The sequence below is a fragment of the Heptranchias perlo genome, chromosome 36 (genome assembly GCF_035084215.1).
Source record: "Heptranchias perlo isolate sHepPer1 chromosome 36, sHepPer1.hap1, whole genome shotgun sequence".
In the NCBI taxonomy this organism is placed as follows: Eukaryota; Metazoa; Chordata; class Chondrichthyes; order Hexanchiformes; family Hexanchidae; genus Heptranchias; species Heptranchias perlo.
Genome location: NC_090360.1, coordinates 8,051,539 through 8,073,510, shown reverse-complemented (window position 1 = coordinate 8,073,510; position 21,972 = coordinate 8,051,539). Strand labels below are relative to the sequence as shown.

The window sequence follows — 21,972 nt, the reverse complement described above, 5'->3', positions numbered from 1 at the left end:
GTGACTCTGAGGTTCCAGTGCTCTGTTCTTTGCATATAATAAAGACCATCCAAGCAAGGGAGGACTTCTTGAAAACTTGCCTCCCACAGAACATTGTGTGAGTTGGTTGCTGCAAGTCACTATCATGTTGGAAGGCCAACTGTGGACCAGTGACATTCATCAGTTGTTCGTTCTGTGGCCTTATATTGTGAACCAGGTGGTCCCATTAATGGGCTCATTAGTGAGCCCAACATGGTTACTAACACAATAGTGTCACAACTAGTCATTCTCTGCAGTTAAATGGCTGATGATATAATCACCTATTCCTTCTTGTTGTAATAATGTGAATATTTCCTCTTTTAGCATTCAAATGTTACTACATAATGACCCAGAGATTAACTCATACTGACAACATTTTTCTTGTATTGATCTTACACTTTGCTAAATTTTAGCCATGTGGGCAATATACTCTGGTTGTCGATGTTAATGTACACTCTGTGTAATGTTAATGTGTAGGTGTAACCAGCCTTGGCCTGGTACTGTAAAACCAGATTATACAATATTTTAATTTGCATGGTCTCGGAAGCTACAATCACAATGAGAGAATAATGAACATATCACAGATCCTACCACAGCTAGGCTATTTTTGACTTGAGATGAATGCCATGTAAAACATCCAATGCAAACATAGAGACATATAAAATAGATAGGGGAATGGAAAAGGTAAATGTGAAATATTACGTTAAACTAAATTGTCACAGTCAGTTAGTAAAAAGTAAATTTAGGACAGATATCCAGAAGTTCTTCACACAAATAGCCATCAATGCTTGGACGACCTGATAGAGAAGCAGAATCTTTGTAGGAACAATTCAGTGCTGCAATGGGGGAATTGTAGTGTCTTTCTGGATGGAGGAAATAAAATGGGCCAATCGGCCTTCCTCACCCTTAAGTATTTTGTGATAGTTTGGGGTTAGTCATTGGGTCACATGTTAGTCTTCCAGCCAAAGAGACCTTGTAGTACTGTATGTGAAAAATATTGGAAAGAGTAAAGATTCTCATTTACTAGAGGTTTTACAGAGCTGTAATAGCCAGACCCTGCGTTGCTGCTCCTTCTCCATAGATCTAATGATGTATCCACTGAAGTATAATGCTTGAAGTACTTCACATTGAACATTCATTCTGGTATGCATTACCTAACTAAAATAAAAACTCAACTTGCGCACATTTCAGACACGATATAATAGTATGACTCGGGCTTGAGTTCTTCCATTCCTGTTGCACGGTTCTTTTTTTCCATATTTGGTATAAAATGTTATTTTTAAAAATGTCATATTGTAATAGTAAAGATCAAAATCTGTTCTTCAAATCAGGGGGAAAAACATCTTTAGAGACGATGATGATTATTGGGGGAAGTTTAAAAATCAGTGAGGAAAAAATGTGTTAAAATGTGCCTCGATTAATATACATTCATGAATGAAACCTTGGAAAATGATTGGGTGGAAGGACACTCCAAGATGTGGTTAATTTACCCTGCAATTATGTGGCTTCTATTTGTCTCCTAACTAAAATAAATAAAAATGGCTTTATCACAAATGTTGCTGAATCCATTTCAAAGGATTTCTGTTTAAGTGTGGGTTATATTTTTATTTACAATGTAAATGCTGGTCATTAATCTTTTCAAACTTTACAGGCACACACTCCAGCAAAAAAGTGGAGCACATTATTGTTTACAGAGGCCATCTACTGGAAGAATTATGTTAATGGGTTCTTGGGTTTTATAGATTAGACAGAAGGTAATGAACGGTTTGCTTTCAAAGTGCCCATAGAGTAAGGGAATGTTTCCCAAGCCTCTCGCGAGTGTATGGGCTACTTATTAACTATTTCATGTCTGAAAAGGTTAGGAGTTTCCTTTTTATCTTTATCAGCAAAGCCATTTTTAGTCTGTAGAATAAACATCTGAGCACCGCCATGACTTATTCAGCATTGAAGTTCAAGTAGGTTAATGGAGTGATAGGGAGGAACAGGTCAGTTAGAACCATACAGCACAGAAGGGGGCCATTCGGCCCATCGTGTCCGCGCCGGCTCAAAGAACAACCAGGTGCCCATTCTAATCCCACCTTCCAGCACCCGGTCCGTAACCCTGCAGCTTACAGCACTTTAGGTGCAGGTCCAGGTACTTTTTAAGAGTTGAGGGTCCCTGCCTCTACCACCAATTCAGGCAGCGAATTCCATACACCCACCACCCTCTGGGTAAAAAAGTTTTTCCTCATGTCCCCTCTAATCCTTCCGCCAATCAGCTTAAATCTATGTCCTCTAGTTCTTGAACTCTCAGCTAGAGGAAACAGGTACTTCCTGTCTACTCTATCTGGGCCCCTCATAATTTTGTACACCTCAATCAAGTCTCCCCTCAGCCTCCTCTGCTCCAAGGAAAACAACCCCACCCTATCCAATCTCTCCTCGTAGCTGCAATTTTCAAGCCCTGGCAACATTCTTGTAAATCTTCTCTGCACTCTCTCCAGAGCAATTACGTCCTTCCTGTAAGTGGTGACCAGAACTGTGCACGATACTCCAGCTGTGGCCTTACCAGCATTTTGTATAGTTCCATCATTACATCCCTGCTTTTGTATTCTATACCTCGGCTAATAACGGAGAGCATTCCGTATGCCTTCTTCACAACCTTATCTACCTGTGCTGTCACCTTCAGGGACCTGTGCACATGCACTCCAAGGTCTCTCACTTCCTCTACCCCTCTCAATATATTTCCGTTTACTGTTTGCCCTCCCTAAGTGCATTACCTCACACTTCTCCGGGTTGATCTCGATTTGCCACTTTTCCGCCCACTCCACCAACCCATTGATATCTTCTTGGAGTCTAGAGCTATCCTCTTCACTATCAACTACACGGCCAATTTTTGTGTCGTCTGCAAATTTGTCAATCATACCCCCTACATTCAAGTCCAAATCATTAATACATACACAAACAGCAAGGGACCCAACACTGAGCCCTGTGGCACACCACGAGAAACAGATTTCCATTCGCAAAGACATCCATCGACTTTTACCCTTTGTTTCCTGTTACTGAGCCAATTTTGGATCCAATTCGCCACATTTCCCTGTATCCCATGGGCTTTTACCTTTCTGATCAGTCTGCCATGTGGGACCTTGTCAAATGCCTTACTAAAATCCATGTAGACAACATCCACTGCACTCCCCTTATCAATCCTCCTTGTCACTTCCTCAAAGAATTCAATCAGATTTGTAAGGCATGACCTTCCCTGAACAAATCCATGCTGACTATCCCTGATTAAACCTTGCCTTTCCAAGTGACAGTTTATCCTATCTCTCAGTATTGATTCTAATAGTTTGCCCACCACCGAGGTAAGACTGACCGGCTTATAAAGTGTCCGGCCTTTCCCTCGTACCCTTTTTAAACAATATTATTACGTTTGCAGTCTTCCAGTCCTCCGGTACCTCCCCTGTATCTAGTGAGGATTGGAAAATGATCCTCAGAGCATCCGCTATTTCCTCCCTGGCTTCCTTCAATACCCTAGGAAACAATCCATCCGGCCCTGGTGACTTATCAACTTTCAAGGATTCCAGTCCCTCTAGTACTTCCTCTCTTACGTTTACCTTATCCAATATTTCACACCTCTCCTCTTTAACTACTACGTCCGGATCATCCCTTTCCTTTGTGAATACGGAGACAAAATATTAATTTAAAACCCTACCCACATCCTCTGCTTCTACACACAAGTTACCCTTATCATCCCTGATAGGTCGCACCTTTTCCTTAGCTATCCTCTTGTTCTTAATGTACTGATAAAACATCTTTGGGTTTTCTTTAATCTTACTAGCTAATATTTTTTCATGCCCTCTCTTTGCTCTCCTTATTTCCTTTTTTACGTCATCCCTCTACTTTCTATACTCCTCTCGGCTTTCTACAATATTTAGTTTTCTGTGACAGTCATAAGCTTTCTTTTTCTGCTTTATCTTGCCCCGTATACTTCTAGACAACCAGGGGGCTCTAGATTTGGCAGTGCCACCCTTTTTCTTTGAGGGGACGTGTCTGCATTGTACCCGTAGAATTTCACTTTTTAGTGCCTCCACTGGCTTGCCACTGATTTCTCCTCAAGTCGTTGTGTCCAGTCCACTTCTGCCAAATCACCTCTTCTGTAAAATTTGCCTTCCCCCAATTTAAAACGTTTACTCCTGATTTAACTCTGTCCTTTTCCATAATAATGCTAAAACTAACTGAATTGTGGTCACTATCCCCAATATGGTCACCCACTGTCACTTCACCCACTTGCCCATCTTCATTTCCCAGGACTAAATCTAGAATTGCATCCCCTCTTGTTGGGCTTGTCACGTACTGGCCAGAAAAGTTCTCCTGGAATGTTGTAGCGTTTAGTTGTTTGGTTTTGTTTTTTCCCTCACCCTTCCCCATGCACACCATTCTCTCTCTGAGGGTGAACCGGCTACCTGTTCCCACGCTTTTTGGCAACGTCAATCTTAAACTGGTATTTTAATACATTTAACAATTTTTGTTTCCTGCTACTTTTTTGTTCTGCCCTTCCGCTGTCCAACATGTTTCCCTTCGGTTGGGAGAATGGGACAGCAGCAGTTCACCAGCTTTGCCACAACTGACTTCAATGGTACTTGATGTTTTCATTTGCTCTCGGAATGTGGGTGATGCGAGCAAGGCCGCATTTATTGCCCACCCCTAGTTGCCCTGAGGAGGTGTTTGTGGGTCTTCGTCTTGAAGCTCTGCAGTTCTTGTGGTGAGGCGCTCCCATAGTTGTGTGAGGTAGGGAAGTCCAGGATTTGTGTCTTGGAGGGGAGCTTGGAGGTGATGGTGTTTCCACTACATTGCTGATCTTGTCCTTCTAGGTGGTAGAGATTGCGGGTCTGAAAAGTGCTGTCAAAGTAAGCTTAGCGAATTGCGGTGCTACGTACTGCGTCCAGAATGCATCAACGGTGGAGGGTAGATATTGAATCCAGTGGCAAGGGCACTGATCAAGCGGACTGCTCTGTCCTGGATGGCATTATGCCTCGAGTGTTGTTGCAGCTACCCCCATCGTGGCGAGAGTGAAGTATTCCATCACAATCCTGACTTGTGCCTTGTAGATGATGGAAAGGTTTTGAGGGGCCAGGAGGTGGGGTGGGGTTTATGGTTTGGAGAGGGTGAGACCTGTTCTGTTAGATTTTGGTCCCCCTTGAGATGAAACAGTCCTCTCACTGGCATATAATGCTCTATCTGGTCACCCACCTACTCTTGTGTTCTCGAGCAAAAACTGCGCAATGAGCTCAAAAGGTCAGTTGAAGTCAGGATTGGAACTCATTGACCTCTGTTTGGATTCTATCTTTCTCCTGTTAACACCATGGCCCATCAGGTAATAGTGCACTGAGTTAAAGGTTTTGTGCACCATCATGGCCACAGCCTGTCCCACTCTGGTGCAAAGACTAAAATAGCTTCAAACGGGCACCAAACAGTTGGGCTAAGTTTCAAAGTGAACATTTAAATAATGAGCTAAGTAGCTAAGGGCGTCCATGGCCATCTTTAGCAGTCATTTGCAATGTTGCTAGCAGGAGTATTGGATGCATGAAGCCCACATCATGTTTACTTTTCCTAACGATGATCTTTACTTAATTTTTAAGCGATCCCTATTCAAATAGACTGAGCTTTTTGGTTTTGAACCGGAAAATGTATCTGCAGCACACAATTTTCCCCTGATCTTGCTGTCAAGCACAACTGGAAACGCAGGTCATCAACTGGGTGAGCCTCCCACCATTAGCATAGGTCCGCAGTAGATGTGTTGGGCTGGGGAGAGGGAACAAGTCCCTACTCCTGCTGGTCATCCAGTGACCTGCACTGAAACATGCATGTGTGATGAGGGTTGTGATTCCCTCCTCCATTGTCAAATAGCCTGGTGGCATTCACTGTCTAGCTGACACATTAATGACCTGCTGGAACCATTTCCCAGCGTGAGTCCACATCTTCAGGAGTGGGGGTATGAAAATTGGAAGAACATTATCTGATACAACAAAACGTGCATTTACATAGCGCCTTTAATGTCGTAAAACGTCCCGAGGTGCTTCACAGGAACATTATCAAACAAAATTTGACACTGAGCCACATAAGGACAGGTGACCAAACGCTTGGTCAAAGAAGTAGGTTTTAAGGAGCATCTTAAAGAAGGAGAGAGAGGCAGAGAGGTTTAGGGAGGTAATTCCAGAGCTTAGGACCTAGGCAGCTGAAGTCACGGCCACCAATGGCGGAGCGATGAAAATCGGGGATGCACAAAAGGCCAGAATTGGAGGAGCGCAGATATTTCGGAGGGTTGTGTGGCCGTTGGAGGTTACAGAGATATGGAGGAGGTGAGGCCATGGAGGGATTTGAAACCAAAGATGAGAATTTTAAAATCGAGGTGTTGCTGGACTGGGAGCCAATGTAGGTCAGCAAGCACAGGGGTGATGGGTGAACAGAGCTTGGTGCGAGTTAGAATACGGGCAGCAGAGCTTTGAATGAGCTCAAACTAACCCTTGCTAGGTTCAAATAGCAATGAAACGGGTTCCTGGCAATATCCCTGCTAACTTTATTCAGTTATTTCAAAATCATTTCATTCCCAGCAAAGTAATATATATTTAGCCCACAGATCATCTTTGATCTGAAGTTTTTAAGTAATTTATATCCGGAAATATTATAAAATAACAGGTGCTTTTAAAGAATGTGTCACAAGGGAGTGGAAATTTCACAATACCTGGCATTGCTGACTGAACACAAAACATGTCCCCTGGTATCTCCCTGGTGAGACAGATGGCCTTCATCATAATTGCAATGAGGAACATGCTGCTTCCAAATAGAACACACAGTAACTGGTCATTGATTTGACATGTCCTGTGTGAAGAACCTCAAATCAGACTCCAGAGCCAGGTGCCTGTGGATTTACTTTTCTGCGAGCTCTTCGATGCTAAACACTTTGTCTCCTAAAGTTAAGTTTGGTCACAAACCAACAGGAAATACCACAAATCATAGTGGAGATGCTGAACTGGGACGGGACACCGTTTACAGCCGAGAGTGGCGTCCTAGAAGGTGCCGCCTTGTATATATTTTCCTAAATTGTTTACAGTATTAAAAACGATTTTGAAAGATTAATATCTGGGGAAACGCTGTACTGAAGATTCTGTTGTGGAGCAGGAAGTCAGCCGAATTAGGCATGAAGGGATTGATGTTGGGCTTAAGAGGATGATACTGTACTGTACAAAAACCAGCAACACGGGAACAAATCGCTTACATCATTCTCTGTTTTTCCAGTAAAGATTTCATAAACCTGTCCTATTGCTGCCACCACCTCTGTGGTGTGTAGATTGTATAAGATACTCAGTCAGAGTGCGTTGCCTGCCGATCTTCCCACTTCTGCCCGCTATCTAATGACTCCTACTGGTAAATGTGTGCACGCACGCACGCACGCGCGAACTTTGGGCAAGGGCTTGTTTGCGATGCTCCGCCCAGTTGAATAGTCTAAAGACATTCCCTGTCTAAGCTAATACGAGAATACTGGCTGGTCAGGTGAGGGCTGCAGAAGCCTGGGGGACCATATCCCAAGGTGAGCATTGTCAGCAGAGGAGGGGGGGAAACTTAAAGGAAGAGCGAGGAATAAATACTTACTAATTACAGGGTTTTGTTTTGCACTGAAAAATAACTTATCTCTATGAGTGGATCTTGATACTCTATTCCTTTACTAACACTAGGCAGGAACAACCCTTGTAACTTCACAGGGTGTAGAATATTTGTATCTATTTCTTCCCAATCATTTTTTTAAAATAAAGCTCATCGCATTTCACAGTGCAGGTCTAATTGCAGATGTCTATACTGTTTTTTTGTCCTCAGGATGTTGGCAGTGCTGGTAAGGTCAAAGTTCTTGCCCATACCTATGGTCTGAGAAGGTGGCAGCAGGCTGCTCTCTTGAATCGCTGCTTATGGTGATGATAGTGACTGAGAGGCTCGCTAGGCCACCTCAGGCCAGAGGGCATTAAGAGTGAACCATGTAGTGTGAGACTGGACTTATGTGTAGGTAAGACTAGATTGGGGTGGCAAGTTCCCTTCCCTAAAGGACATTCATGAACCAGATTGGGTTTTTGATGACGATCCTGCAGCGCTTGTGGTCATTTTTTTCCGGTGCCAGCCCAAATGACCAGATTTAATGAATTCCATTTCACAACTAGCATTTGAACTCGTGACCTCTGGGTTGCAAGTCGATTACCATAATCACTACACTGCCGCACCCTGCATACTTCCGAACCAGCTCAAGTACAGAGAGATTAATGTTTGGATGACTTTTGAACTGATGAACTATGAACTATGACTTGCCATTGGCATGCACGTTGCAGTAAAACTCCAGCTTTGAAAGCGGTGGATCTGCAAACCTTTCCCACTTGGTCGATTTGCATTACATCCCTGGAGCATCCATTTTACAGTGTGTGCAGATATACATGACTCCAAGTGCAGCTACAACAAATCCATCAATTCACAGCTTCGTATATATTTTTTAAAAATTGCATTCTTTGCTGGATTTTATTTTTTTACAATTCTATTTTCTGTTTTTGACCTGCAGATCACCAGAAGCTGGAGCGCGAAGCAAGAATCTGTAGGCTCCTGAAGCATCCCAATATCGGTAGGTCACCTCAAAAGACGAACTGTGCTCTGTTGCCTAGTTAATACTGAAGAGCTGCTCTACATGACTTGGCCTCGGGCCGACTGGTTCCCCTGAAAGATTTTCACGGAAAAAGGTGGGTGGGGTGGGCGCCAATAATTCAGCGCTATGGAACCATTCACGGGAGGCACTCGGGGAAATCTCCCGATGTCCCATACGGCCAGTCCACTGCTACTTGAACTTATTCTGGATGATTTTTCACTCTGGAGTATGGATTATGTTTCTGCTCTTTCCCCCCACCCCACAGTCAATAAAGAGTTGGGATGAGCTACAGCAAAATAGTAGTATGGTTGTGTCACAATTGGTTTTGCAGATTCAACAGTCTGAAATGGTGCTACCATTTTTATCATCATAACATAGAATCATACATCACAGAAGAAGGCCATTCAGCCCCTTATGCCTTTGCTGGCTCTTTGATAGAGCTATCCAGTTAGTCCCACTCCCCTATTCTTTCCCCATAGCCCTGCAAATTTTTCCCCTTCAAGTATATATTCAATTTCCTTTTGAAAATTATTATTGGATCTGCTTCCACTTCCCTTTCAGGTGGTGCATTCCAGATCATAACAACTCGCTGTGTAAAAAAAAAATTCCCCTCATCTCACCTCTGGTTCTTTTGCCTGTTATCTTAAATCTGTGTCCTCTGCTTACTGACCCTCCTGCCAGTGGAAACAGTTTCTCCTTATTTACTCTATCAAAACCCTTCATCATTTTGAACACCTCTCTTAAATCTCCCCTTAACCTTCTCTGCTCTGAGGAGAATAATCCCACTTTGTCTAGTCTCTTCACATATCCTCTTCTATGTTTGGGAAGTGAGATACTTTGAGAAGTTATTTGTTATACATTGTGGTATTTTATGTGTGGGGTAGTTTCATGCTAATATACATTTGTCATATTTTACTACAAAGTTTTAATGACAGACTTTCCAAACATACTTATTGGTTGTGAAATATGAAATATTGCAGTCTAGAAATTACTGTTTGCAATATTAATGTATGAACACGTTTGTGCTTAATGGAGGACTAGCCTCTCTATTAAAATAGTGGAATGTCATGCAAACATGTTAAAAGTCAGCTTGGTTGATTTATAGACCTCAAAAGGTCATGGGTTCCAGAGACTTGAGCACATAATCTAAGCAGGCACTTCAGTGCAGTGCTGAGGGAGTGCTGCATTGTCGAAGGTCCCGTCTGCCTGTTCAGGTGGACGTAACATCCAATGGCACTGTTTGAAGAAGAATAAGGGAGTGTCCTGGTCAGTATTCATCCCTCAACTAACATCACTAAAGACAGATTAATTTGTTGCTCCTCTTATTTGCTGTTTTTTAAACCTTGGTGTGTGCAAGTTGGTTGTTGTGTTTGCTGACATAAGAACAGTGATTACCCTTTAGAAGTCATTTGTAGGCTCATGAAGCACTTTGGGTTGTCTTGAGAACATGAAAGGTGCTTTATAAAGGCAAGTGCCTGTGTTTAATCCGAGGACATGATTAGTAATTTCAGTGCCTGTCGAAGATTAATTTCTTTTGCACATATAACTGATCGGTGATCATTCACAAGATACAGCACACATTAGTTAATAGATGTCTTCATGATCGGATTGTCTAATTAAAGGGAATATTTGCTCAACTCCATACATTCTAACATGAATAATTGTTTGTAGGAAGAGTTTTCTTGATGCTGTTCAAAACTACATTGCTTTGTTAACATGAAGATTGGGCTAATGTTTGAATAGAATTTCCTTAACTGATTTGTGTTGTTATATATACATTCCTATCTAGCTTGGTGAGGTAACTGTACAACTTCATCACTTAATGTAAATCTGTTTTTATGGATGGGTTAATGACATTTGTTTTTGGGCACGCACAGATGTAAACGGAGATTGTACCGGTCACACTTGCTTTTTTCAGTAACTGGTTAACGGAGATGAGATAACGACACAGTCTGTATCATAGTTGTTTCTAGTTCCCCCAGTGGCTCAGAGGGTAAATTACATAGAATTTACAGAACAGAAATAGGCCATTCAGCCCAACTGGTCTGTGCTGGTGTTTATACTCAGCATGTGCCTCCTCCTACCATCCTTCATCTAATCCTGCCTGCATGTCTGTCTATTCCTTTCTCCCTCATGTATTTATCTAGCTTCCCCTTAAAGGTATCCATGCTATTCGCCTCAAAACAGACTGCATTGTGTGGTACTCCATTTCACAGGGCGTTAATGTCCCAGGTTTAATCCCTGATCTGTACAGAGTTAGCCACACTCAGCCAGGGCAGTGGTAAGGGTAATGTGCTTGGCCTGAGTGCCACCTGGCCTTGGAAAGGGAAAATTCGTCCATGGTTACTACTCTGGATCGCCACCGAGTGATTCCTGATGGAAAATGCATGTATCTTGGGCTGGGCCAGGATTGGGATGGATTGAAATGCCCTCTCCCTCCACCATGATTGTCTGGGCAACTGGCACCCAACATCTCAGATCAGAACGGCCATTTGAGTCTGTTCCAGAAGGCTGCTGGTGCCGGTAGAATTATACCCATACGTGAGCCACTGCGGGGCGGAGGGGAGGGGACAAATTACTTTGGTGCACCTCCCACTGGCCAGCTCATGCGCATTACTGGCAAAAGCAAGGATGTTGGTTGGATGGTCACCTCTTGTTTGGGGAAATTTTGCCCGGCATTAGGTGGAGAGGCTGACGTGGACGAGGAAATTGATATTTAATGGCCTTGCGTCTTAACTTATATTCACCACGTTCTAGGAATTACACTTTGCTACAGCTGCACAAAAATCTTTAAAACAAATAGAAAGAAAGCCAATCATTGACCAGGAGTCTGAAATTTCTGTGCACTCCCAACTGCCCTTTAACCTCAACCGTAGCTACAGTTACCTGGATTTCTCATTATTTAGAGCAGTGAGCTTAAAGGGACAGGCCGAACTAACGGCTGAACACCACACCCAGGCTCCAGACCTGAGATGACTCATGAGCAACCACCAAGGGAGGTCCACGAGCATCTTATAGATTGTGGAGGGGAGACCATTTTAAAATAAAAAATCTATTGCTTCCACCTGTTGCTGCACTTTCCAATTTGTTCTCCAATTAAACTCACTGGCCCTTTTGTCCCGCTATCCTATTGCTTGTTGAGGTGAATCATTGGGCATTATGGATGCAAAGGGTTAGCTTGACCTGGTACTTCAGGGAATGTGAAGGCAGTTCCCGTTGTCATGAAACCTTCAACTTATCTGTACTGCTAAAAGATTTTTTTTTTTTAAATTGAGTAACCATGTTGAAGGGAGGTACGGGGTGCCATGGGGAAAGCAAGGCAGTTTCTCCACAGAGAATGGGAAGATATTGGAGTTGGGGTTAGGGGAAGGAGCAGGTCATTGCAAGGCCGCTCTCACACAGTTCTTGGAAGCCAATACAAGAGTGAGATGTGCAGAGACCTTGGAGCACGGCTGAGGAATATTGCTGGAAGCACAGGACTGAAAGCGAGCGAGCGATAAGAGGAGAGGTGAAGAGATAATTTAAACACGGAGGAGGTTTGGAAAAAGAACTGCAATTTACCATGATTCCCGGGGATGTCATAATACCACAGATAGCACCTCATTAAAACACTGAAGAAAATTACCAGGATTTGTCATAGATTTTACATTTCACAACATATCGTAATATGCTGCTCTGTCCTCGCCTCCAGAGTGCGATTGCATGATAAAGCTGCAGTTATTCTTTCTTGACATTCTCTTTGCTGATATAGGAGTCTCCAATAAATCAGGGTGCAGTCAGAATCACACTGGTCAAGAAAGAAATTGGTGGTAGTGTTCTCCTGGATACAAAGTGACCATTTGGCCCCCTCCATATTAACGATCCCCGCCAGTATGAATAATGTTTTTGGCCTCTGCCAACTTTCCCTCTTGTTAGACGTCCCTCTTAGAAGTCCTGCAATTATTCAATCCCAATTTAGTGTTCCAAATTACATATGCGGCAAGTTCTAAATCAGCCCAGTGAGGTGGAGAGTGGGATTTAATTGTGTTTTCTGACTTGGTTATTGGAGATGATGCAGTATTCACCATCTGTTATGGGTTTATATTGTGCCTTTAATGTAGAAGAACAGCGTAAGGCAGTTTACCGAGGGGGGAGGGAATGGGAATGAACACTGACCTGTAGTAGGGGAGTTAGGGGAGGTGACTCGAAGCTTGGTCAAAAGGATGGGTTTTAAGGAGGCATTTAAAGTTGGGGGGAGAGAGAGAGAGACGGAGGGTGTATAGGGCTGAGGTGACTGAATGCTTTTATAGTATCGTAGAAAGGTTACAGCACAGAAGGCGGCCATTCGGCCCATTGAGCCCGTGCCGGCTCTCTGCAAGAGCAATCCAGTTAGTCCCACATCCCTGCCCTTTCCCCGTAGGCCTGCAAATTTTTTCCCTTCAAGTACTTATCTAATTCCCTTTTGAAAGCCAGGATTGAATCTGCCTCCTCCACCCTTTCAGTCAGTTCATTCCAGATCATAACCACTGGCTGCGTAAAAAAGTTTTTCCTCATGTCACCTTTGGTTCTTTTGCCAATCACCTTAAATCTGTGTCTTCTGATTCTCGACCCTTCTGCCAATGGGAAGAGTTTCTCTCTATCTACTCTGTCTAGACCACCCCCCCACCCCGTCATGATTTTGTACACCTCTATCAAATCTCCTCTCAACCTTTTCTGCTCTAAGGAGAACAATCCCAGCTTCTCCAGTCTGTCCACGTAATTGAAGTCCCTCATCCCTGGAATCATTCTAGCAAATCTTTTCTGCACCCACTCTAAAGCCTTCACATCCTTCCTAAAGTGCGGTGCCCAGAATTGGACACAATAATTCAGTTGTGGCCGAGCCAGTGTTTTATAAATGTTCATCATAACCTCCTTGCTTTTGTACTCTATGCCTCTTTTATAAAGCTCAGGATCCCATATGCTTTTTTTAATCACTTTCTCAAACTGCCCTGCCACCTTCAACGACCTGTGCACATATATTCCCAGGTCTTTCTTTTCCTGCACCCCCGTTGGAATTGTACCCTTCAGTTATTACAGCCTCTCCTCATTCTTCCTACCAAAATGTATCACTTCGCACTTCTCTGCGTTAAATTTCATCTGCCACGTGCCCGCCCATTCCCACCAGCCTGTCTATGTCCTCGTGAAGTCTATCACTATCCTCCTCACCATCCACTACACTTCCAAGTATTGCTTTGTCACCAATAATGAGGCAAATGGAGTGAGGGGAATATACAGAAGGCCACAGTCAGAGGACTCGAGGGTGTGAGGGGGATGTATGGCTGCGGGAGGTTAAAATGGTCTGGACAGGAATGGCCAAGGAGTGATTTAAAGATAAGGATGCTTAGTGCATTGAGAGGTAGGGAGACAATGGGTGAGGATAAGGGTGATGGGCAAATAGGACTTAGTCCAGGAAAGGTGAGTTTTGAATAAGTTGGAGTTTATGGAGGGAGCAGGATGGGAGGCCAGAGAAGAGGACACAGGATAAATAAAGTCCAGAGGAGACAAATAGCGTTTCATTGGTGATGGGGATGAAATGAAGGGGGGGAGTGGCAAATAGAATTGCAGGGCTGGAATTAAGCAATCTTGGTAATGGATAGGACATAGGGTTAAAATTCATAAAATAAAAGGAAATCTTTTATGATATTTTAGCTATTACTGAAACATGGCTTAAACAGGGGCAGGAATGGCAGCTCAATGTTCCTGGTTACAGAGCTTTCAGACGAGATAGAGAGGGGGATAAAAAAGGAGGGGGTGGCAATATTGGTTAAAGAAACAATTACGGCTGTGAGAAGGGATGATATGTTAGAAGGATCATCAAATGAGGCCATATGGGTTGAGCTGAAGAACAAAAAAGGGGCAGTCACACTGCTGGGAGCGTACTATAGACCCCCAAACAGTCAGAGGGAGATAGAAGAGCAAATATGTAGGCAAATTTCTGAGAAATGCAAAAACAATAGAGCGATAATAGTACGGGATTTTAACTACCCTAATATTAACTGGGATACAATCAGTGCAAAAGGTATAGAGGGCGCAGAATTCTTCAATTGCATTCAGGAGATTGTTTTTTAGCCAGTATGTGGCAAGCCCAACAAGAGGGTGGGGGGGCGCAGTTCTGGATTTAGTTTTAGGGAATGAAGCTGGGCAGGTGGAAGGAGTATCAGTGGGAGAGCATTTTGGTGGTAGTGATCATAATTCAGTTAGATTTAGCATAGTTATGGAAAAGGACAAAGATAGAACAGGAGTAAAAGTTCTAAATTGGGGAAAGGCCAATTTTACTAAGCTGAGAAGTGATTTAGCAAAAGTGGACTGGAAACAGCTACTTGAAGGTAAATCAGTGTCAGAGCAGTGGGAGGCATTCAAGGGGTTCAAAGTAAACATGTTCCCACAAAGAAAATAGGTGGGACTGCCAAATCTAGAGCCCCTGGATGATGAGGAGCACACAGGGTAAGATAAGGCAAAAAAGGGAAGCTTATGTCAGACACAGAGAGCTCAATACTACAGAAAGCCTAGAGGAGTATAGAAAGTACAGGGGTGAAATTAAAAAGGAAATCAGGAAAGCAAAGAGAGGGCATTAATAAATACTTAAAATTAAGGAAAACCCAAAAATGTTTGATAAATACATTAAGAGCGAACGGATAATTAAGGAAGGAGTAGGGTCTATTGGAGACCAAAAAGGTAACCTGTGTGTGGAGGCGGAAGATGTGGGTATGGTTCTTAATGAATACTTTGCGTGTGTTTTCACAAAAGAGGGGGACGATTCAGAGATTGTAGTTAAGGAAGAGGAGTGTGAAATATTGGATGGTATAAACATAGTGAGAGGAAGTATTAAGGGGTTTAGCATCTTTGAAAGTAGATAAATTGCCAGGCCTGGATGAAATGTATCCCAGGCTGTTAAAAGAAGCAGGGGAGGAAATAGCGGAGGCTCTGACCATCATTTTCCGATCCTCCCTGGCTACAGATGTGTTGCCGGAGATTTGGAGGACTGCTAACGTTGTACCATTGTTTAAAAAGGGAGAAAAGGATAGACTGAGTAATTACAGGCTAGTCAATCTAACCTTGGTGGTAGGCAAATTATTGGAATCAATTCTGAGGGAGAGTATAAACCATCATTTAGAAAGGCACGGATTAATTAAGGACAGTCAACATGGATTTGTTAAGGGAAGGTCATGTCTGACGAACTTGAATGAATTATTTGAAGAGGAGGGTTGTAGTTTACATGGATTTTAACAAGGCTTTTGACAAGGCCCCACATGGCAGACTGATCAAAAAAGTAAAAGCCCATGGGATCCAAGAAAAAGTGGCAAATTGGATCCAAAATTGGCTCAGTGGCAAGAAGCAAAGGGTGATGGTCAACGGGTGTTTTTGTGACTGGAAGTGGGGTTCCACAGGGCTCAGTACCAGGTCCCTTGCTTTTTGTGGTATATATTAATGATTTAGACTTAAATATAGGGGGCATGATTAAGAAGTTTGCAGATGATACAAAAATTGGTCGTGTGGTTGATAGTGAGGAGGAAAGCTGTAGACTGCAGGAAGATATCAATGGACGGGTCAGGTAGGCAGAAAAGTGGCAAATGGAATTCAATCCAGAGATTGAAGGTAGCAGGACAAGTAGATAAGGTGGTTAAGAAGACATACAGGATACTTTCCTTTATTAGCCAAAGCATAGAATATAAGAGCAGGGAGGTTATGCTGGAACTGTATAAAACACTAGTTAGGACACAGCTTGAGTACTGCGTACAGTTCTGGTCACCACATTACAGGAAAGATGTGATTGCACAAGAGAGGGTACAGAGGAGATTTACAAGGATGTTGCCAGGGCTGGAGAATTTTAGCTATGAGGAAAGATGAGATGGGCTGGCGTTGTTTTCTTTGGAACAGAAGAGGCTGAGGAGTGATTTAATTGAGGTGTATAAAATTATGAGTGACCTAAATAGAGTGGACAGGAAGGACCTATTTCCCTTAGCAGAGAGGTCTATAAACAGGGGGCATAGATTTAAGGTAATTGGTAGAAGGATTAGAGGGGAGCTGAGGAAAAATCTTTTTCACCCAGAGTGTGGTGGGCGTCTGGAACTCACTACCTGAAAGGGTGGTAGAGGCAGAAAACCTCATCGCGTTTAAAAGGCACTTGGATATGCACTTGAAGTGCCGTAACCAACAAGGGTATGGACCAAGTGCTGGAAAGTGGGATTAGGCTGGGTAGCTCTATTTCGACCGGCACGGACACGATGGGCCGAATGGCCTCCTTCTGTGCGGTAACTTTTCAATGTCTCTAAACATATTTTAAAAACAATATGTTAACTGTTTAATTTGCAACAAATTGAAACTGCGTAAAAGCTCTCATTTCCTGCTAAAATTGTTCTCGTCGAAGGGAAATCTCACAGGATTGCCATTTTGAAGAAGATGAGTCTTTAACGTGGAGAGTGCAAATAGGCAATGTTGTCCTGAGCCGAGCTCCCACTCAATAAATTACCACAATTTACACATTTAACATGTTAATTACAAATAAACAGATTTAATAGATATCGCCAGTATGCTTCTGAAACAAACTCAAAGTTTGCTGAAGAAAGGAGACAACAGTTTTAATAATGAAACATTAGTTGCGGTGAATGACTGGTTTAAGATGCAGTCTCATAAGATGCACAGTGGAAGACAATAATCTCCTTTCTTCAGCAAACTTTGAGTTTGTTTGAGAAAGCAGAATTTTTGTGGGATTTTGTTTCGGGCCTGGCGCATTGAGAATGTGCCAGACACTTTGGCGCAGTAAAAGTCACCACACAGGAAGCAGTGCTGCGCAGTGAGAACTCCTTTGGACATTGGGAACACGTTTGTGAAGAGTTCCTCTCCTCCTTATTTCGAGCACACCTGTGGACGTCCTCAAAGAATGAGTTTAATTTCACAAGAAATACGAAATAGAGGAAATTTTCATGACTATTATTGACATTGCTACCCGACATAATGCAAGGAATTCTTACTCCAACATGGCCGACAACAATGGTAAAATCCATGATACATTTTGTTGGAGACACCAATGGATGTCCAAATGTAAGCCTTTTGCAGATTTTGTGAGCTGCGCATCTGTTTTGGAATAAAAGATCATGAACATGTTCAACAGTGTACACGCTGCATCATGGCTTTTACCGCAGATGGTTCAGAGTTCATTTTTTTTTGTTGTTTACTTTCATTCTGTTTGATCAAGTTGGACAATGATGGTAGATTTTGTGACAACTGATAATTGGAGTTTATCTTTTACTGATTTTTATCCTTTGAATTGAATCTGTGATTTTGTTTTTGCTACTGCCCAAAGTCTGAGGAGTTGAGTCACAGTTTGATTTTATAACCATGATCCACACGAGAAGGCGGACAGATATCTCTGGTGAGCAGGCACAGGTGTCCTTCGTTGGGCTGCAGATATGTTTGGACGGAATTTCCTGGTAGCCCTAATACATAAATAGTCTGCATTTGAACTCCATCTTCATACTTAACTTTGATTGCTTTACATGTGACAAACTGTTTACCATTGCGGCTCATAATTGACTTTGACAGCTATTTGTGTTTGACAAACTGTTTTTAGCACGTTGACAAACAGCTAGCTCACTCGAGAAACTCACCAACACTGCTACCAAAATAAGAGATGGCCACAGCGAGGCAGTGGATTTACAAGAAGTGAAACAAAACCAGAGGATTAACTAAACGCAGCTTGACCCTTGAAACAGTTTGAGTTCCCAGCCTGGTGAAATGAGTCACACTAAATCATTGCGTTTTTTTTTGCCTTGGTGAAAATTTGTTACGAGATGTACAGGCAATGAGAATGAATGTTGAGGTGCGTGCAGTTAGTACTAATGAACATACACAAGCTGTAACAGTGCTCGAAGCTGGGAGGCTTTCAACAGCTGATAAAACTGGAAATGAATCCAACGTCGAGAGCAGTTTTCTGGCTGCTCCCCAGTCTCTCTCAGCGAGATTGTACTGATATTGATCAGTCCCCCGATAAACGAGAACTGATCCTAAGTCAACTGCTGTTCTTCCTGTGAAGGCCAAGGAATCTTAACTGCTTTGGTCTAGACACTTTCTAATAATTCATAATATCTTGAATTTTTAGAAACTATCACCCAGAAATTACTGTTAGTGAATGGATCCATAACTCATTCATTTGAGATTTTTTTATCTGTTGTTTTAACGCAGGCATAAACCTATTTATCTTAAACGGGTTAATACCTCTGTGAGAATAGGGGATAGCAGGATGTCGTAAGAACACGTTAAGCATACGTCCATGATGGTCTTTTCTAGGTTTCAATATATATTTATGGATATGGTAGTGGTTATGGTACCATAACAAGTTGTTAAATTGAATTCAATAGCTGGGACCAGAAATTCAAATCACCATGAAAGCTGCCGGACATATTGCTAAAAGCCCAACCGTCTTTCAGTGAAGGGAACCTGCCTCAGTCTGGCCGACATGTGATTTCAGTCCCACACAATGTGGTTGATTCTCAATGCCCTCTGAAGTGGCCTAGCAAGCCACTCAATTGTAAGAAAAATCATTACAACCTAATGCTATTGTGGGAGTGTCACCACAAAGGCTGAAGTGGTTCAAGAAGGAGGCCCATCTCCATGTCCTCTGGCCATTATCCTATGTCCTCCTCCTCAGGCCTCCCATCAGGGAAACTAGGGATGGTCAGTAAATGGGGCATTGCCAGCATCGCCCACATCCCAAAAACAAATTTTAAAGAAACAAGGTAGTGTATAACCTGGTACCTGCAAAAAAAGGTTAGTGCCATCTTATTACCAGTCATATGATGCAGTAACATTCATTTGTTCAATGTATCATTCTCATTATACAGTTCAGTGGAATAGAACATACAGCAGCAAATAGTCATCTCTGCATTACAGAAAACTCATCCTGTTTTTTTATATAGTAAACTTGAATTCATTGTATTCCTGATGTGTATTCCCCAATCATTAATGCCTCATATGAAGTACAATATAATTTTTCCAAGTTTTTCTGCTTTCCACATTTTTTGGGAGAAATTACTTTGGGTGCCAGCAGGTACCTCACGGATTTCCTAAAGTCATTATGGGAGAAATTCCGGGCCGTGGGAGGGGGTGGGGAGAGAGAAAGATTTCCGCCTATCGTTGAGTTTTTTTTTCAAATCACCTCAGCCTGCCTGGGAGCAGGAGCATGTCAGGAACGCTGGGGTTGCCAATCGACTGTTCTTATTTACTGATTCTACTGTGGGGCTGCCAAACATTAAGGTAATTAGAGTTCAGACAGTTACAGGCGCTAATCCGAGAGATGTCCTTTAAGCACCCAGACTGTCTGTCCATTGTCTGCGTGTGCAGGCTGTATGCATAATCCTTAGCATGATGAATAGACAGGGTCACTGTATGGTCAGCACAATAAATACTACTAAGGCCTTAGAGGCTGACATCATTTACCTGTTGAGCATCAAACCGATTTTCCACCATTTTCTATCGTCTTATCGGATTTAGGAGTAGATATACAGGCTTGGAAATTACACTCTAGATATCAGTGCAGAAACACTAATTCCTGTGAAATTCCTTTGTCTACTGGTTTAACACAACCATTAATCCATTCAGATGCCTCTGTTAATGTAGGGACAAAAGAATTTCAGGCAGATTGTAATGACCATTTGAAATGAGATCAGCCAGATTCAAGCTACAGGTTATAAATTTCCCCAGGCCTTGAGCGTAGACACTACCTGGGAAGCTGATAGACCGACCAGCAGGAAGTGGATCCCTGATCGGCGGCTAGCTGTTCCACACAGGAGAAGAACAGGTAAAGTCAAGGGGCTAATCATTCTGGGCCTCTCTCACATACTTCATTGTAATATTGGCAGAGGCCTTTCTTTATGGTTGGGGGAAGAGGGTGGACTTTTATTTTTTTTAAAAAGGGGGAGAGATGTCAGTAAAAGGGTTTAAAAAAGACAGTTCATTAAGAGAAGAATAAGAACCAAAACTAATCTGAAGTGATGAGCAGAATGGGTAATTTTACATTAGCTTGATTTGGTTTTCTTTCATTTTGGTTGGGTAATTTAGGGTTTTGAGCTTGCCTGTTCCTTCAGAAGACATTTGTGCTGTCCAAACATTAATCCAATAAACCAAGACCCTGCAATAAATAACACTGGCTCCCCAAAGAAACTGCATAGCTGACCGGTCCTGAGCCATTAGCTAAAGAAGGATATGAAACAAAAAGGTTTGCAATGCCATGATCACACATTGACCATATTCAATGGTCAAAACAATCATTGAGGGCTTGCCATTTAAGCTCAAAGACCGAGAGTCTATTCACGACCTTGGCAATGATTCATTCACACTTTGCCACCTCAAGAGATGATGACAGCTACTCTGGAATCATTGGAAGGGGTGGAGTTGCATGTGATCACCGTAATTCTGACCATACTGGTGAGTATTAGGACAGGGTCAAAACCAACTGGCTGCTCAGCAATCCTCTCGGAGCTTCCTAGAATCCGGACATTCATGGAGTAATGCACAGCTGCTCTGTCCCTTTTAAAATAAAGCTTTCAAAAGGCAAAGCAACAATGACACAGACATGTGAAGTTAAGAAGAGCCCCAGCCTTTAGCAATGGCAACATTTGCCGATTAGAGTAGGCAAGGATGGAGAGGCCAGGGGTTTGCTATGAGCACTAACAATATTGGAATTTAACACAGAAAGCAGTTGAAGAATGGAGCCTCTGATTGGAGTGGAATGCCCTTTTAAAAGCACATGGTATAGATAATAAGAAAGTTATAGATACGGTTGAATTAAACAAGCTGTTTCACTTAGACAATGAGTAAAGGGCTAGAGGACACAGGTCACGAGCAAGGTTAGAAATTAGACAAGCTGCCCCCATAGGTCAAGTTGGGCAAGTGGAACAGACTGCCAGAGTAGGCACATCATTTCGGGTCAATAGACAATTATAAAAGGCAGCTGGATTGCTAGCTGTTGAGGAGAGCGATTGAGGGCATCGACAGCACCGTTTGATATGATAAAACTTTGCGTTCCTCTGCTGACACTGTGTCCATCAACTGTCACGTGCATTTGGATCGCATGTTTCCAAAATGTGCAGCCAAACAAAAGCAAACAGGGCTAAACATTTAGTGAGTGGCGGAGAAGTGCATGATCGTATAATCATACATGGACTTAGATGGAGTTTGATGGGCCGAGTAGCCCTTTTCAGTACTGGGTTTCTTATGTTCTTGAGAATAAGGAGGACAAGGACAACTTGAAACTCGGTGACAGTTTGGTTTACAAAAATCTAAGC

The 21,972-nt window shown here is 42.7% G+C and overlaps 1 protein-coding gene across 3 annotated transcripts in view; it reads left to right on the top strand.

The window, feature by feature from the left end:
• camk2g2 (calcium/calmodulin-dependent protein kinase (CaM kinase) II gamma 2) overlaps window positions 1–21,972 on the top strand; it is a 312,868-nt gene that overhangs the window by 139,139 nt on the left and 151,757 nt on the right. For all 3 annotated transcript variants that reach the window (XM_067972475.1, XM_067972474.1, XM_067972473.1), the window contains exon 3: window positions 8,591–8,650. In XM_067972475.1, coding sequence (XP_067828576.1) covers window positions 8,591–8,650 — 60 coding nt within the window. The remainder of the gene's footprint in view (window positions 1–8,590; window positions 8,651–21,972) is intronic.